Source organism: Lontra canadensis, unplaced genomic scaffold (genome assembly GCF_010015895.1).
Source record: "Lontra canadensis isolate GAN:19392208 unplaced genomic scaffold, GSC_riverotter_1.0 scaffold52, whole genome shotgun sequence".
NCBI classification, from domain to species: domain Eukaryota; kingdom Metazoa; phylum Chordata; class Mammalia; order Carnivora; family Mustelidae; genus Lontra; species Lontra canadensis.
In genome coordinates this window covers 5009028-5028402 of record NW_022631046.1, presented here as the reverse complement: position 1 = coordinate 5028402, position 19375 = coordinate 5009028, and the positions used below count along the sequence as shown (strand labels likewise).

Sequence of the window (19375 nt, the reverse complement as noted above, 5' to 3'; positions counted from 1 at the left end):
GTTGGTCAGCAGTTACCTTGGGAAACAGTTCAAGTTTTGCTTAAGATTTCCAGGGACATAAGCAAGAAATGACCCAGGTCAAGTTAGTTTTACAAAATAAGCCAAATTAATCTTTGTATGACTAAATGGGTTTTGTCTGCTCAGGGAATTTTCAAGGCTGGTCTCCATTTGTTTTTGATTTTAGCCAAGTCATGGGAATATTTGAGGTCACCTGGGAAGAACGTAGAACAATGAGGGCAGATGGGCCAAGGCTGAGCCCTAAAGATCTCCACCCTCTAGACCAGAAGAAGAAATGGCAAAAGAATCTAAGAAGGGATAATCAGAAAGATAGGAGAAAAACCATGACAGCAGGGTATCATGAAAGCCAAGGTCCAGGGTGGGGTAGAATTGTTGAATTGAGAGGAGATGATATTACATAGTCATTAGCAGGGGCGCCTGGGTGGCTCAGTTAAGTGTCTCAGTCTTGATTTTGGCTCAGGTCATGATCTCAGGGTTGTGCGATTGAGCCCCACATCAGGCTCTGTGTCATTAGGAGAGTGGGGAGGGGACTCTTTCAGAATGAGGCACTGCTGGACAGTATGGAAGATCCATGTGAAATTAGTGGTTCTGAATTTACAGTGTTTCCAATCTGTTTGGGGTGTGTCTGGCCCTTTTGACTGGTACAGATACCGCCCCAGGAAAGGCAGAGTGATTGGGACTCGGCTGGGGAAATTTGAAGGAGGGAGGGAGGGTCAAGGGGTTGAATATATGTGTAAGAGAAGGATTATCAGTTGGATAAGGAGAGAAATGAAGATTATTAAGTGGAGGGAGAAATGGAGAGAGCCTTGGGGAGAATATAGGTCAATGGATTGGAGTTCTTCATGCGATACAAGTTACTTGACTATACTGTAAGGAATGCAGGTTGTCAGAGGATGATGGATTTCCATTCGTGATCTGCGAAGTCAGGTTCTGCTGATGACGATGCAGGGTGTGGCATGAACAAGTTGCGGAGGAAGCGCCGAAGTAAAGGGCTTTGGAGAGTCTTAGTTATCCCCTTAGTCTGAAATGCTCTTCACTCTTTACTCGGCTTGGCTGACTCCTCCTTGTCCTTGATGCCTCTACTTAAAATGCTACTGATAACTCCATCTGAATTAAGTATTCTACCCCACACACAATTCTTATTGGGTCTTCCTGACTTATCTTTCACGTCTGTTAGCAAAAGGTAAAATGGTATGTTTGCCTGTTGTTGACTTGTTTTCCTCCTCTTCATCTGAATGTCAGTAGCTCCCCGTTTAGAGATTTTGTCTATTTTGTTACTTAGGACTTTCCCTGCCCTTGCCATAACGCCTTACGTGTTACATGGGGGTGAGTATCTTTTGAATGAACTAATACCAGGAGTTGGAGAGGAAAACTGTGACCTGGGGTAGGTGAAATGTGAAAGAGAAAATGATTATCACTTGAAAGGGTTTCAGGGAACTTGGGGTTCCCAAGCAGAGTCAGGCATAAGTGGTTGAGAAGAAGGGACTTTCATGGAGGAGGTGGAGGGTATAAGGGAGATCATCTAGTGGATGTTCCTCTGGGCGAGTGGTAACTTTCAGAAAGCAGAGAAGGCATAGGTGTTAGGGTCACTAAAGGTCAACTAAGGAGACATCCAAGCATTGTGGGAGTGAGTACATGTGACTGATGACTTGAGGGGCTCAGGGCTTCAACTTCTGGTGATGACTGGGGAAAATAGAACAATAGAACATGACTGGGGGAAATAGAACATTTATACTTGGCAGCCTTTTTGAAGGCTGGGTTTCACAGAGGGATTTGGGAAGGATCAGAGGAGAGGGGAATGGGAACAAACAGTAGCCCGTGAAGTGTTTCCATTCCTTGTTCTGGATGAAGGTTCAGTGACTTTTCTGAAGCTCTGTAGCCTGGCTGGGCCTGGTTTGGAGTCTGATTCTGGAGCCACATTTTTTGCATTAGGCTAATTTTTCAGAGGGCAGCACTCAAGTTTATTTAAACATTAGAAAGTTTTAAAAGTACTGTCATGTGGTTTGTAGAATCTGTGTTGTACTTTAGAAGTTTTTATTTAAATTTGTATAATTTTAACATTGAAGTTGTCACTTTTCTCCCCTTTTTTTCCTTCAAGGTTATCCTGTCATCGACTCAATTCCTATTTATTAGACTTTGGGCTATTTGTAGAATAAATCATAGTAAAAAAAAAAAAGTTAATTTCTTTCTTTCTTTCAAATAGGAGCAGAATGAAATTTAGAATTTCTAAGTTCTTTTCCTCTTGGTGAAATCATAGTAAAGGTTTGCCAGATACTCTTTTTCTATTATGGTTCTTGATGGCAATCTGTGTAGTAGCTTTGTTAAAGTTTCTCCTACTGTTTTAGTTCAAAAAATTACTCCCAAGTACTAAAGTAATCTAGTGTATGCACTGAGAGGCAGTAGCAGAGTGCCATATTTCTCTAGTTTTGAAGTACATCAGACTTACACGAGAAGGTGGTTAAAAAAAAATTCAGATTCCTTGACCTTACCCCAAACAATGCTTAATTTGCTGGAAATACACATTTTTTAAAAAATAATTTTATTTATTTATTTGACAAAGAGATAGAGAGAGGGAGGGAGAGAGGGGGCATAAGCAGGAGGAGCAGTAGACAGAGGGAGAGGGAGAAGCAGGCTTCCTAGCTGAGCAGGGAACCCAGTGCAGAGCTGAATCCCAGGACCCTGGGATCATGACTTGAGCTGAAGGCAGATGCCTAACCAACTGATCCACCCAGGTGCACCTGGAAATAGACATTAAAAAAAATTTATTTATTTATTTATTTATTTATTTATTTATTTATTCATTTGAGAGAGAGGGAGGGTATACACCAGAAAAGGAGGGAGGGAACCTTAAGTAAACTCTGCGGAGCATAAAGCCCACTGTGGGGCTGGATTCACAGCTCTGAGATCATGACCTGAGCTGAAACCAAAAGTTTCGGAAATACATGTTTTAAACAAGGTTCCCAGTAATTCTAATGGAGATAATCTATAAATGCCCCATGCTTCTCAAAGCACCAGGTTATTGGTTAATTGGCCAGACTTTGGAGTCTGATTGAAATGAGTTAAAAATGGACTCCATTACTTTCTGCCTCCATGATCTTGGACAAATTACCCAACCTTGCTAAGGTTTATTTCTTTCCTCATCTATACAAGAAGAATAATAATATTTACCTGCCTTGTTATGATGATTAAATAAAATAATGCTTATGAAGTCTTTAAAAGTACTTGGCCCATAGTAACAACTCAGTAAAGGTGCATTCTGTTATGACTGTCCATCCTCATAGAGATGTGGAATTTGAATAAGTTAAACTAAGTTTCTCCAGGTTATCATTACTAAAGATTATTTTTAAAGCACCCACAGCTCCTTTTAGACCAATCTTACACTAGTAAGATAATTATTTAGTGTCAGCTAGAAGGAAAACATGATTAAATAGTCCCTCTTTCAGGGCAGAGGAATGTTCATTTAGTGCCATCATTTACTTATATTATTACACAGTGCTTGGAGAGCCCAAACTAATTCTGAAGGTATTAGATAGGTATTAAAGTTGATCTAGCGAAGATTAGAATATTTTCTTTTTATTGGGCAGCCTTCTCTCTTTTATCTGAGTTTATAGATATGTGTGCTTGGGAACTATATATTTTTTCATTTCTTAAAAATAGTTACAGAAAACTTCTTGTCAATTTCCTTAGAAGATGTCCTTGTTTATTTTTCCTTGGAAAAGGCAGCCTGGAGTCTCTTTTGTGACCGAAAGACAAGCACGAACCTGGAAATGCAGAAGGAAGTACAAAGTCAGGGTGCCCTCAAATTAGAAATCTGAGTTTACTTCTGGTAGTGGAGTACAAGTGGGACATAATTAGGGTCCAGAATATATAGAAAGATCTCTGAAATAGTTGAAAGATTCAATAATTTCTATATGGGGGTGCCTGGGTGGCTCAGTGGGTTAAAGCTTTTGCCTTTGGCTCGGGTCATGATCCCAGGGTCCTGGGATCGAGCCCCACATTGGGCTCTCTGCTCAGCAGGGATCCTGCTTCCTCCTCTCTCTCTCTCTCTGCCTGCCTCTCTGCCAACTTTTGATCTCTGTCTGTCAAATAAATAAATAAAATCTTTAAAAAATAAAAAATAATTTCTTTATGAAGGTAACCTGAATTGTTGGGACTCTCATGAATATGGGATAAAGAAGTCCAAGAGGGATATAATCCAAATGTATAAAGTTGTGAAAGATACTATATTGTGATCGCAGACCTTTTTGTAAGTTTAAAAACATGTATTCTTAGACCCATTCAAAATTCTTTTGGGAATTAATCACAGAGATACACTTGCACACACCAGAAATGACACATGTACAACAACATGGCATTGTTTGTGAAAGGGCAAAGCTGTACACAATTAGTCTGGTTAAATAAGTTAAGGTGTAGCTACACAATAGAATACTATGTAGCTATTAGAAAGAAGAAGGCATCCTTCCATCTCTAGTTAGGACAGGGTAATTTGGTAACTGAAATTGCCCTCCTGCCTGAAAACCACCGAAAAATGAGACAAAATGTATGAGGCAACTGTATTCAGGCATTAAGCAACAGAGAGTGCAAAACTGTGATGATTACTACAAGGAGGGAAACACACAAGGTGAGCCCACAGTCAGGTAGAGCCGAAGCGGTGACATCCTAGCTGAGCGGAGGCAACAGAGGTCATAGTTCTAGAAATGATTCTGGAAGGTAGTACCTCAAGAATGAATGACACATATTAGAGAAGGTCACAGAGACTAGTTTAAGGGAATCTCGCCAAATTTTAGACAGTATGAGAGTCAAAATAAATAATGATAGCTATGGATTGTAATCTGAGTCCATATTGATGAAATAAGTTATTGAATAAGTAGAGAAATAGAGGAAAAGGGGAAGTTCTTCCTTGCGATACAAAATTAATTAATTATATATTAGTTCATTAGTTAAATTATTAATATAATTTCTAATTAGTAAGTTATGGAAAGAAGGATGTGTTAGAAGAGCATTAAGGGTGCTAAAATTAGTTGTGATAGCTTATTAAGGAAAAGGGTTTATCTAGTCCTAAAGTATCGTCCCCACAAACAACTTATTGATTACAGGGGGGAACAATACTAACTTCACTAGGCAAAACCACCTAAACCAAGTGATGAAAGTAAATCTCACCAAAATTGGGACAGATAGACATCACATACACCCTAATATGATAAGGGCACAATAAAACTTGTGAATTTCCTATCAAAAACATATATCCTGACTCTAATCATGAGGCGCACCAAGAAGAAAATTGATGAACACCCCACAAAAATAACGGGTCTGTAGTCTTTAAGAATATCAAGGTCAATAGAGAAAAAATGACTTGGGAAATCTTCCCGGTTTATAGGAGACCAAAGACACTTGGCATTTAATGCAGTGCATGTCCTTGAATTACAGCATGGACTGGGGGAAAACACCTCTAATTGACAAAGTCTGTATATAGATTGTGAATACGTATTAAGAATATATTAAATAGCCTTTAATTTCCTGGCTTTGTTAACTGTACTATGATTTATGTCAATGGAATATCCTTGTTCTTAGGAACTGCATACTGGAGCATGTGGTGGTAAAGAGACATTATGTTTCTAACTTTCAAATAGTTAAGAAATATGCATGTGTAAGAGTTTTTGGAGAGAAAATATAAAGCAAACAGTGTTAATAAAGACAAAAATTGGGGCACCTGGGTGGCTCAGTTGGTTAGGCGTCTGCCTTCAGCTCAGGTCATGATCCAGGATTCTGGGATCGAGCCCCATGTCAGGATCCCTGCTTAGGGAAGACCCTATTTCTCCCTCTCCTTCTGCTGCTCTGTCTCCCCCTGCTCATGCTTGCACTCTCTCTCTCTAATAAATAAATAAAATCTTAAAAATAAAGGGGAGGGCAAAAATCTAAGGTGGAAGATACAAGGGAGTTTCTTGTATGACCTTTGTAACTGTTCTGTAAGCTTGAAATTATCAAAATAAATAAAATAAATAAAATAAATTATCACAACTAGGGAGGAAAAAAATAAGACAGTTCTATGTACTGATAAAACACGACCTCCAATATATACACTATGTGGGCTGGCGGAGAAGAAGATGCAGAAGCAAAATGCAGAATGGCAAGAGTAACATGTTACCATTTGCATAAAAAGGACATGTGAATAGACATGGATTTGTTTAAGCACACAGAAGGATATTCAAGCCATGGTTAACACTGGTTGCTTCTAGGAAGGGGAACTGGATAGCCAAGGTCTGGAAGGAGATGTGGGTAAATACCAATGTCAGGTACATGTGTTACCAATTGAAAAGATAAGACAATTCAACACCAAACTCAAAAACTGGAGGCAGCACCATTTCTTTCCAGGATATAGTATTTCTGACAGAGCAGACTTCTGAATCACTTCAGCTTTGGGCAAATCAAGGAGTGAGAGATCTTCGGTTGTCTAAAGTTATTGCTACTTAGGGTGACACAGTAACTTTTGGACATTGTGGAAAGCAAACATGTTCTCCATTAGTTTGTTCCTTGTTACTCCAGAGACCCAGCATGGTCTTTGTTTTTTCTTTTGTCCTAATGAGGATTTCTTGAAACAGTGAATTGTTGTTATAGAATATAAATAGTTTTTTAAATGAGTAGATTTACTAGTTAACCTTTTCTGTTAGCTTCCTGCCTTTGACATTTTATCTCAAAACAGACCAATCAGATGATGAAGCCTTGACATTTGAAATTATGTAGTAATGTTTATATAAGGTGTGGCTCAGTAGAAATGTATGAGAGCAAATTCCACGTTGACACTATGCAACATTGACATTGATAGTCCAATACCTTTTATTATCATGGTATGAGAATTTGGTGGGATCAGGTAAGGAAGTAAGGAGGAAAAATTCAGAAGAAATCTAGAGTGTACCTTGAGCCACACAGTGGCGATCAGACATCTCTGCTTCTGGTGTTTCATAATATAGGGCCTCTGAAGTGCCACCTTGCCCAGAGGTTGGGTTGTCCCTGCCCGTGAAGCACTTGTTGTTTCTGCTTTCTCACTTCCCTTCACCAGAACAGCAAGTTCTGCTTTAATGTGGGCATGCAACCATCGACTCTAATTTTTGAGCACCCACTCTGGTTAAGATGGTCTTTTCTTCTTCTGATGAAATATGTGAAGGCTTGAGCCCTACCCTGTGTCACCTTCTCATTTAAGCTTCTTATTCTTATCCCTCTGAGCCCACCTTACCCCATTAATTTTTGCATCACCATGAGCATCCTATAATACCATTTTTTCCCGGACCTCTTATCATATTGTTAGGGACCCTGCAAATCTTCAGTGAGTTAAAGAATCAATCTCACAACCCCGAGGTCATGACCTGGGCCAGAATCACAAGTTAAACCCTTAACCAACTGAGCCACCCAGGTGCTCCTACCTTTAAATATATCTTAATTTTGACTCCTTCTCCCACTTCCATGGCCTCTAGTTTAGTCCAAACAACCACCTTCTTCAATTTTGTCTCTCTGCCCTGTGTGTATTCTGCATAGAGCAATCAGAGTGATATTTAAAATTTTTTTTCTAAATGTTTCATTGAAGTACAGGATATGTAACCAAATTGGACAACTTGATAAATTTTCACAATGTGACATGACCGTTTAACCAGAGCCAGTACCCCAGAAGTCCCCTGTGCTCCCTTGCAGCCACTGTCCTCCCTTCTTGTCCCCCAATAATCCGTATACTGGTTTCTAACTCCATTGATTAGTTTTACTATTTCTTGAACTTCATAGAAAATGAAACTTCATTATACAGGAGGTACACAGTGTGGATATATGACGTTTAGGCATCCATCTTTGATGGATAGTTGGGTTTTTATTTTTAGTCTATTTTGGATCCTATTGCCACAAATATTATTATTATGCATCTTTTGCTAAACATACATAAGAATTACTGTCAGGGATATATCTAGGAGTGGAACCACTGAGTCAAATGGTCAGTGTATATTCAGTTTCAGCAGATACTCATAACAATTTTCTGAAATGGTTATAACCCTCAGGATTAAGTGAGAGGTCCAGGTGTCCCACATCCTCATCAAGGTTCGGTATCATTTCTCTCTTTCATTGTAGTCCTTCTGACGAGTGTGTAGTGAACTGTGCAGTGCACTGTGTTCATTACACTTGTACTGCTGAGCTACTCATGGAATGGACTCCCTTTTCATATGTTTGTTGACCATTTGGGTATCTTCCTTTATGAAGTGCCTATTTAAGCCCTTTACCTATTTTCTTGCTCTTTCTTATTGATTTGTAGGGCTCTTTACAGAATCTGTGTTCAATGCGGATATCTTCTTCCACTCTGTGGCCTGCCTTTTCACTCACTTGGTAGTATCTTTCCATGAACACAGTTTCTTAATTTCGGTGTAGTACAGATTATTGCTTTTCCTTTAGTAATTTAATCATTTTGATGTCCTGTTTGTTGCCTACCCCAATGGTCATGATGGTATTCTCCCATGTTCTAGTCTAAAAGCCTGTCATTTTACCTATCCCGTTTTTTAGATCTGTACTCTATATAGAATTATTTTTGTGTTTAGTATAAAAGGTAAAAGTCAAGATACATTCTTTCCCCTTATAATATCCAGTTGACCCAGCATCATTTTTTGTAAAGACTACCCTTTTCTTACTGTAAGAGTGGTAATTTTCTTAACCTAGATCATGAGGTCCCCCCTTGCTCAGAATCCTTCGAAGTTTCCCACTGCACTTAGCATGAAATAGACATGTCTTCCTGTGGCTCTTTGCCTGGAATTTGCTTTCTTCTCAGCTTTTGCCCCACTGTTCTCATTTTCTGCTCTCCACAGTGGACATGCTGGTCTCCTTGCTGTTCCTCAGTCTTTTAAATGCGTTATTGACTTGGGCAGTCAGGCGTGGGGTTTGTTCTGCCCAGACAGCGTTCTTCCTCCACGTGTCAGCCTGAAGCCCTCCTCACTGCACTGCACTCAAATCTGTGCTCAGACGCCCTTTCCAGAGGCCCCCGGGTGGCTCAGTTGGGGAAACATCGGACTCTTGGTTTCAGCTCAGGCCATGATCTCAGGGTCTGTGCTCAGTGCGGAGTCTGCTTCGGATTCTTTCTCCTTCTCTCTGTGCCTTTCCCCACTCACACACGCTGTCTCTCTCTCTCTCAAATAAATAAAATATTTTTTTAAAAAGCCCTTTCCCAGGGAGGATCACTAACCACTCCACGTAACACTAAGAATGAAGAATTTATGAAAATCCTCTGAACATGTATGATATTATTAGTGAACTCTTTCCCGGTGATATCAGTGCCTGCCAGGCGGCCTCTTCATTCTGTGTCAGATTCATCAGATCTCACTGGATTTGGAAGTAGGACTGATCATCATCTTTGCAACAGGCAGCAGCTCTTTTAAGCCAGCGCAATTGTGCTTTCTTCATTGTTTTTAGCGTTTGAATTTGAAGAAGTGCTTTTGAAGACTTCCATTTTAAGAACTATGAAAATTTTGCTTCCAAAAACCTTCACTACTGTGTGCTTAAATGAGTGTTAATTTCTGAGGTTTGGAATTTTGTGGATTTGTCACCTCTTTTTCTTTTCTTTCCTCTTTTCTTTCTTTTGATGTTGTTTGCTGTACATGCTGCACATCCAGATTGTGTATCAGAAGGACATGGATTATTTTTATGCTTTCTTAGTGATAACTGTTGTTAGAGTACCATTGCTGTCTGTCATTGCACTGTTTGTTCTCCTGAAATCAACTACTTCTAATTCCCAGTTAAACAAATCATTTTCAGTTTTGTCTGTTGTCTTTCTAGCCATTACAGTCATTTGGAATAAAAATTCAATTTCAGTGAAAAAAATGGGGTAAAGACCTAAATGTGAGCCCAGAAAGCATAAAACTCCTAAAAGAAAATATCGACAGTAAACTCTTTGACATCAGCTTTTAGCAACACTTTTCTAGATATGTCTCCTCAGGCAAGGAAAACAAAAGCACAAGTAAACTATTGGGACTACACCAAAATAAAAAGCTCTTGCACAGTGAAGGAAACCACCAACAAAACAAAAAGGCGACCTAGTGAATGGGAGAATATATTTGCAAATGATATATCTGATAAGGGATTAATATCTAAAATATATAAAAGACTTATGCAACTTAACACCCCCAAAACAAATAATCTGATTGAAAGATGGGGAGAGGAGCTAAATAGACATTTTTTCCAAAGAAAACATACAGATGGCCAACAGTCATATGGAAAGATACTCAACATCACTAATTATGAGGGAAATACAAATCAAAACCACAACGAGATATCACCTTAAAACTATCAGAATGGCTAGAAATGAAAAGACAAGAAATAAGTGTTTTGAGGATACGAGGAAAGAGGAACCCTCATGTACTGTTGATGGGGTCATAAATTATGCAGCTACTATCAAAAACAGTATGGAGATCCCTCCAAAAAATTAGAAATATATGATCCAGTAATTCCATTACTAGGTATTTACCCAAAGAAAATAAGAACACTAATTTAAAATGATAAATATACCTCTGTGACCTGCAGCATTATTTGTAATAGCCAAGATGTGGAAGCAACCCAAGTGTCCACTGATAGATGAGTAGATAAAGATGTGGTACACACACACACACACACACACACACACACACACAGGAATATTACTCAGCCATATAAAAAGAATGAAATCTTGTCATTTTTGACAACATGGGTGGGCCTCAAAGGTGTTATGCTAAGTGAAATAAATTGGATAAAGACAGATACCATATGATATCTAAAAAACAAAACAAATGAATGAACAAATAAAGAAACAGACCAATAAGTACGAAGAACATAATGTGCTTGCCAGTGGGGGAGTGGGCACATTAGATAAAGAGGAGTTGGAGCTACAGAAAATAGAATGAATCATTTGTAAAAGTCTTCTGAGCATGTAAATTATTATTATTGAACTGTCTCCTCTATGATGTTGTGATTCCTTGAGGTAAGGGATTGTGTCTTATTTCCTTTTGTAGATCTTATTTGCAGCATAATACTTTGGAACTCGAATAGGGTCCTTAGTATAATGCGTGCGATAATACATTGTTTTCCCTATTTTGTCTATATTAGCTCCAGATCATTCAGACTCTAATATAAATATTTAATAATCTTACGAATTGAGGTGGAACATGAGCTTTTTGTATTTTTTAAAAAGAGGTTAGTATACAGCATTATAGCCTGAAACTTTAAAATCCACTTTAACTATTTTATATGGGAACAACACATAGACCAAGTCCAGGCAAATGTTATCTATGGCTAAAGAAAGTAGAAGGTTTTCAGTGACTTTATATTCTCTTCTAACAGTAATACAAGTTGTATTTCACGTTTATAAAGTTGCATTTTTTTCTAGAATTCTGCAATCTAGACAGTATTTCTCATTGATCTGGTTCCTATTATTGGTGCAATTTGGGGGTTACATGTATATATAAAATATGATTTGGGGACAAGAGTTAGATTGATCTTTCATTTATTTATTTGTTCATTCTTTGTCTGAGGCATTTATTTCCACTATTGGTTGCATTTGTTTTTATTTCCTTAAAGCCTTAAGCTATGGCTTAATATACACGATTCTTTGATTAATTATAGAATGTCATAACAGAGCAGAAAGAGACTTTCACGATCACCTTATCCAGCTATAAAAGACATTACTGGGTCAGTTAACAGAATGGGAACACTGTTGGTAGATTCAATTATTATAAGTGATCAGCTTCCTGAAGTTGATAGTGTTACGGGCATATAAGACAGTATCCTTATTCTTAGAAAAACACAATGAAATATTTAGGAATAAAGATGCCATGATGGTGTATTTACTTCCAAATGGTTCAGGGAAAGAAAAGTGTGTGTGTGTGTGTGTGTGTGTGTGTGTGTACAAGCTCATTTGCATATGGAGAGAAAGAGGGAGCACAAATAAGCAAAGAGTCAATTATAAACCAAATGGGGCACAACATTAACAACAGGTAGATCTGGCAAAGGATATGTTAATCTTCTTTACACTGTTATGTGTTTCCTCTTAAGTGTGAAATTCTCTCCATCTAAACAGTTTTACTCATCTCAGCCAGCCCTCTCAGGAAAAGCATTCAGTCTGTGTGACACAGAGGTTACGTAACTTTCCCAGTCGCCCTGAGAGTTAGAGACAGAACCTCTCCTAGTCCTGCAGGCTGTGTTATGCTGTGCTGCCACCTTCTAGTAACTTGTCATCGTGCTCCAACCAGATGCAAGGGCAGTAATCTTCACTTGTGGTTGCATAGGATGCAGCCAAACTTGCACATTAATGATGTAGCTCTGGCTGACTTTTAAAAATACTTTTTCCATCATCTGGTCAGCCTTACAACCCCAAGCCCCTGTGTTACCTGGACATCTTGTTACTAGATATCCTGCCCATTGTAATGAGACACGCCTACATTTGCATGTTAACAGTCATGGTTTGTTCTTCTTTCTCCTGATAGCTACTGCTTCTTGGGATACGTTTCTCATGCTATGGAATTGCAAGCCACAAGCCAGAGCTTTCAGATTTGTGGGTCACAAGGATGTTGTAACCAGTGTGCAGTTTTCCCCACATGGAAACTTATTGGCATCTGCTTCACGGGACAGAACTGTCAGACTGTGGATTCCTGATAAGTAAGAGAAATAAAGAAATACCTGATGCGCTCTGGATTTAGGAATGTGAACGAAAATGAGCCTGGCCGTTCCTTCTGCACTTCTCAGGAATGCCTGCACTCCCAGTATCTGCACTGCTCCTAGTCTGAGTCACGTGCAAGACGTGGTGCCCTTGTCGTAAAGTTAGCAAACTCCTTCATACTGTTTTTTCCCCATCTTTAACTCATAATTATCTCTTCTTTTTGAAATCTATGTCTAACCATGGAAATATACTTAAGGTTTGTTTTTTGGTCTTTTTTTTTTTTTTTTTTTTTTTGGACAGGGGGCTGGTTATCTATCCCTTTATAAATCTATTGTAAACTTCAGATTGTCTCCCTAGAGAGACACGTATCGACATTATAACTGAAATTTCGTAGTTTATTCACCTACTATCACCCATTTGTGGATCTTTGGGGGGGGTCTTTGGATATCTGTTAATCCCTGTTGCAGAACTGACTTTTGGTGCATATCATATATTATTGGGCTCCGGAGTTTTCTGGCTAAAGAATGTTTCTGACAAATGTATAAATCACTGTGTTTGTGTAAAGTCCTATTCTAGTCTAACAAATCCCTCTTTAAGAGGCTTTTAAAATCCTAGCTGATAGCCTATCTATTTTAAGCAATTATTGAGCCATGATTTTTTTAAAAGCCTTTGAACTCTTTTTTTGAACTCCTTTTTTAATTACATGTTTTCAAACACACATGAAAACAGAAGGAGTAGCACAGGGATCCCTCCCCCCACCATATTCCTCCACCACACCCAGCAGCTCTCGGTATTAGCATTTATCAGTGATTTCACCCATGCCCCCGCTCTCTCTCTCTCTCTCTTTTTTTTAGCTAGAGTATTTTTAGAACAAATCCCACACGCCGTTTCCCGCCATAAATAAGAGTTTGAGCATTTGCCTTGGCGCTGCTGTGGCAGGACTGGATTTGTGGTGCGTGACTGAGCAGTCTCAGGCACCCCCACATGGACATTCTCAGGGCATTTTCCTGCCAGGAGGCACTTTGTTTTCTGCCACCACCCAGGGAAACTCCATGCTGAGAAACTGATGGTGAAAACTACCCGAGAGAAACAGCGTGTTCTCATGACGCTGTGGGTGGCAGGGTGCAGGGTAGCTGCGAGGGCGGGAGACTGGCTCGGGGTCCAAAAGGGAGAGCATTTTCTAAAATCCTTAACTTTGGGGATTTAAGGTTCGTGGTTGTACTGTCTTCAGCAGAACACAGCTCCCGTCTCCCACCACTTATTCAAGGAGCTCTCAGTGAATAAGCGCCATACAAGGGTAGACATGCTTACCACGCACGGTCGTTGATTGGTACCGGCTAATCAAGTGCCGCAGGTCAGCCTGGGTAGATGTCTCTGGTTCCTCTTTCTACATCATATCATCGTGGGCCAGGGAAGTCATGGCTCATGGCAGTGGGATGGAGACTGATTGCTCCGTATTGCTGTATAATCATCCTCAAAACTTAGCCGAATACAGTAACTGTCCTTTCCCATAATGTGTGGGTTATCTGGATGCCCCATTTGATGTTAGCTATTACTCACTCAGTTTCACTAGGCCGGGTGTCCTGCACCCCACTCACACCTGTGGCCTGTGCCAGCTGTTGGCCGGGGCTCCCTGGTCCTCCGTATGCCCTCTCTGCACCCAGATAAGGACTTCCTTACAGCCTGGCAGCTGGGTTCTAGGACGGTAAAAATGAAAGCGGCTAGGCCTTTGAAGGGCGAGGTCTGACACTGCCACAGTGTCACTTCCGTCTCACTCTGCTGGTCAGAGTAGGTCACAGCCAGCCCAGATGTGAAGGAGGAGAAATGCGTAGATTCCACTTCCTGGCGGGGTGGGGAGCAGCGTGTGGTACCGGGATGAGAGGGAGTAGGCAGGCGGCTGCACTTGCAAACACCACACCTGGTCACTGGCAGGCTAGGGGAAGATAGTAGGACCAAGCGTGGAGGCAGTTCTGGCCCGGAGTCCATCACCATGGGCAGTCACGAGAATGTGGGCAGAAAGGGAACGTAAATATGTGTGGGCACAGAAACCAGTGTCAAGGCAAGGTGAGGACCTACGGAGCCGTTAAGCAGCAGCACAAACAAGGCACTCCTATGGTGGTTTCTTATAGCCTTCCTGTTGAGACTGGGTCCAGGGTCACAACAGACAAGAGCCAAGAGGCAGGCCCTTTAGAAAGACGTCCAGCCAGACGGCCTGATGGAGTGTGGAGTGCAGAACTAATGACCAGGGCGGATTTGAATGATTCCAACTGTCTCCTGGCTTCCTGGTCATAGCAGATGCCAGTCTAGTCTTTGTCTTTTCTAGGCTATAGTCTTTGTTTTTTTTTAAGATTTTATTTATTTATTTGACACAGAGAGAGAGATCACAAGTAGGCAGAGAAGCAGGCAGAGAGAGGGAAGCAGGCTCCCCGCCGAGCAGAGAGCCCAATGTGGGGCTCGATCCCAGGACCCTGAGATCATGACCTGAGCCGAAGGTAGTGGCCCAACCCACTGAGCCACCCAGGCACCCCTCTAGGCTATATTCTTGAATTCGGGCCAAACTATACTCCTAACTGCCACCCATAGAACTTTCCCTTGAAATTTCACTGGACTAGAGCCTGAATGCTCCTTCCTATTTAAAAAAATATATATCAATTTTAGTTTTTCCTGGTATAATATCATGTATCAGGTGATGGAGATTTATTACAAAGTCACTTTACATTCTACAGACCACTGGAAGGATAAGCCAGGATGGATCTAAGAACCTTAAGTAGTGAGTCTTCCTAGTGGAATTGAACAAAGTGTATTGAGCTCTTTTTATATGCCTGATATTTTGCTAGATGCTGATCTTATAGGGATGAATAAATCATCATTCCTGTCCTCAAAAAAAAAAAAAAAAAAACCCTACAAAAAAACCCCCCAAAACTCAGGGCTTAATACAAGAGAAACAGGTCTATTTTTTTTTTTTAAGTACTGTATAATGTAATACATAAAATAGATATAGCAGACAGGGAGCAGTTAAGCCTGCCCGGGTCAGTCAAGGCGGCGGGGCGAGGACGGGGGGGCTGTTGGGGTGGAGGAAGTAATCCAGGCTGAGAAAAAGCAGCAAGTGCAAAGCCAGAGGTGTGTTTGAAGCTCGGGGATTGTTCTGAGTCCAAAGTTCAGTGTAAGGGCAGGATGCCTTGCTGAAGAGCTTGGGCATTGTGCCTTTTCTTGGAGGGCAGCCAGTGACACGTTTATGCTAAGATTTACATGCATAGAATGGCACTTTTAGGGAGGTAATAAGCACCGTTAGTTGGGGACTGGAGGGGGATAACAGATTAGAGCAGGGAAACCAGTTAAGAAGCTTTTGCGATAATCTCCGTGAAGGATATGGAAGGTGTATCTCCCTTAATGTGAGCATAGCTGGGATAGAAAGAAGAGGTACTGAAAGGATATTTGGGCAGTGATAGCAATATCACTACCAATAAGTCCATTTGTTGGCCTACTGAATGTGGGAAGAGAAGGGGAGCAGTTGAGTATGACTTCTCCCTCTACAAATTCTGTCGTCTGCTGTTTTTCAAACAGTTACATGTAAATGACTTTCTGAATGGAAAGACACTTGGAGGTGTCTTGGGAACTTTAGAATGCTACCACAAACCCTAGTATTTCCCCAAAGCCACCTTTGAACTCCAGCTCTCTCTGCTAGCCTGCTCCTAACTATTTTAAAGTTTTTTGTTTTGTTTTTTTCCTGGTGCTTCTCCTTAAATGCCACACATCATTTTCTCCATCTCTTCTTTTCCTGTTCTCTTTTGCTCACCCTAGTCAAGAAAAAGAAGAAGCATCTGAAATTTCAGTGTTGAGAACTGTGTTATTACCATTTATCCTTTGTTTTGCTTATGAGCGTAAGATTGGACCTGGCCTGAGCATGGCCTTAGATATACCCCAGGGGTCTCAGTTCTCATTGCTGGTGGGTGCAAACGCAAGTGGAAACAGGAAAGTCAGATCACCTAGAGCTATGTTCTGGAGAGGGGAAAATGGCATAAGGGGCATCTCTTCCCTCCCAATCCAGACTGCCAGTCCACACGTGACCTTAGTCCGAAAGCGCTTCCTTGGAGCTATTCATTTAACCTGTCTTAGTTTTTCTAGGTTGCAGGTTCTTTAAACTATTTTTTGCTCTTTCTGGAGGAACAACAGTAACTTAAAATTCATGGTCGAGATTTGTTCAAAATATTATTCTCTAGCTTCCAGTTAAAACAGCAACTGCATTTCTGGGTGGGACCACCAGGGTCTTTCCTGTTATGTATCAGTTGTGACTCTAATAAAACCAGCTATAAAGAGTGTTAATGAAGAAACTTCTCATACTTTTCTTAATTTTTTAGGAATTAAATTTTCATATGTTTCAAAGTCTGTACGCTGGTTAGTTGTTGATAATATTGAAACCCAGAGTTACAAATATTGAACTGTTTATTTCCAGGAGAGGGAAATCCTCCGAATTCAAAGCTCATACAGCTCCAGTCCGAAGTGTAGACTTTTCAGCCGATGGCCAGTTTCTAGCTACAGCCTCTGAAGACAAATCCATCAAAGTATGGAACATGTATCGCCAACGTTTCTTGTATTCCTTGTACCGACATACACACTGGGTACGCTGTGCCAAGTAAGTATGAAGTTTCGTCATAAGGTTTCCACATTTTTTCCCTGCTGTAGTTCATGTTTACCCTCCCCCCTAGCCCCCAGAAAAGGGGATTGAGGACAAATTTGTTCGTTCGTTCATTCAGCAAATATTTATTGTGTGCCTGCTGTGTGCTGGGAAGAATAGGAAACAAAATGGTCAGAACCTCTCACTGTCATGAAGCTGACATTCTAGAAAGGGGAGACAGAAAACAAACAGGTAGGAAAATGGATTGGAAGGGGCGGCTGGAGTTTTAAACAGGGTGTTCAGAGACTGCGTCACAAAAAGGGTGGCCTTTGAGCTGAGACCTAATATAGGGGGAGGAGGCAAGGCTTGAATATATTTGGGAAAGGAAATGTCCCGGATACAGGAAACTAGTACAGAAGCCCTGGGGTGGAAGCCTGGTGGCTGTTCAAGGACCAGCAAGAAGGCTGGTGTGGAGCAGAGTGTGGGGAAGGAATTGGAGAGGCCCCAAGGGAAGCTTCAGCCAGGTTGGGAACAGCTGACAGGCACTGAGTGAGGCGAGATGCCACTGGAGCGCGTTTCATCTCCCTGACCAATTGACCAATGTTTTGTGGGGTTGCTCTGATTTCTGTGTGGAAAATGGACCTTTGTCAAAGTCAGGGCAGAAGCAGGGGGTGTTGCTTGGAGGTTATGTGTAGTGGTTCACATCTGGGCTTGGACCAGAGCGGTGGCAGTGGAGACTTCAAGAAGTGATTGGAGTCTAGACATAGCTTGAAGGGATAAGCAACACTACTTGCTGTCACATAGGATGTGAGAGACAAAGAGAGGAACTAAGAATGACCACAGTCTTTCTCAGTAGTCTACTGGGACAAGTGCTATTGTAGGTGTCCCTTTCTGTTCTTAAGACACACTGCTAAAGTACTTCAAATATTTCCCCAACTGCCATGGCAGGTTAGGACTATTGTTTTATTTTCCTAGTTTTGCAGATAAGGGAACTGAGTTTCAGAGTTAAAATTAGCACTCATCTAGTTGAAAGTGATAAAAACCCAAAGAAACTATTTTTTTTCCTCTCAAGGTGGTTAATTAGCTGATGTTTGGTAACAATGGAGTGAAGACAGGGAACACTAGAAGCAGGGACTCCAATGCCTCCAGCGTCACTGTAGGCCTCCATACATGCCAGCTCTATTCTCTCAAACACGCTGCTGCTGAGGTCACTGCCAGCTCTTGGTGAAGTCCTCACAGCTCTGTGACTGGACAAGAAAAGCTCCTCCTGGCACCAGTTAGAAAATGGGCAGCTCTCAGCTTGGATCCCGTGCCCATCCCTTCAGGCAGTGAGACACTGGTTGCGTAAGGTTAGGCAGGTGCCCGATGAGACCAGTGACCCCGGCTGGCTGAGGGGTGAGAGTACATACCAACTATGCATTCTGGTGGTGGAGAGAGAGGACAGCTTGCAAAAGGACGGGGCTAGCATAGTCATGGCCATTAGGGGACAATCTGTGAAGCTTGCCGCCAGCAGACTTGGTGCACACTGGAGGAAACAATGTGTGACGACATCTCCAGCCAGGATATGGGGGAGGGGGAGCCCAGCCCTGTCTGTCTCGCCTTACATCCCATGTTCCTGTTCGCATGCTCTCAGTGGAACATTATTGTTCAGGTGTTGATTATAATCTAGGGTAATGAGTCTAAGGAAAATAAAAAAGACAGAAGGTCATACTTTCAGTCAATAGTTTTTTTTGTTTTGGTTTGGTTTTTTTTCCCCTTCAAAAGGTCTCCACTACTTTTGGCTCTGGCCATCTCAGTCTTATTTCTGTATATGCCAGAGAGCTGTGTGGTCAAGAACCTGGGCCTGGGACCTAAATATATAGGTTAAAATTCTAGCCTCACCAACTACCAGCTGTGTGACCTTATGGAAGTTTATCTAACTACTGAATGCCTTAGTTTTCTTACCTGTAAAATTAGGATAATAATAACCTGCTACACAGGTTGTCATGGTATTTAAATGAGTAAATATATGTGGAACTTTTAGAATCATGCCTCCCACAGAGTAATCACTAGATAAATCTTTAGCCATCCTCTTCCTCATCATCATTGGACATCAC

The 19375-nt window shown here is 41.1% G+C and overlaps 1 protein-coding gene across 3 annotated transcripts in view; it reads left to right on the top strand.

Annotated features, from left to right (window-relative positions):
* POC1B (POC1 centriolar protein B) overlaps positions 1–19375 on the top strand; it is a 99489-nt gene that overhangs the window by 10086 nt on the left and 70028 nt on the right. For 2 of the 3 annotated variants that reach the window (XM_032874192.1, XM_032874194.1), the window contains exons 3-4: positions 12492–12663; positions 17118–17297. In XM_032874192.1, coding sequence (XP_032730083.1) covers positions 12492–12663; positions 17118–17297 — 352 coding nt within the window. Of the gene's footprint in view, positions 1–12491; positions 12664–12888; positions 12921–17117; positions 17298–19375 lie in introns of those variants that run through there. The other variant, XM_032874193.1, reaches the window with a different exon arrangement.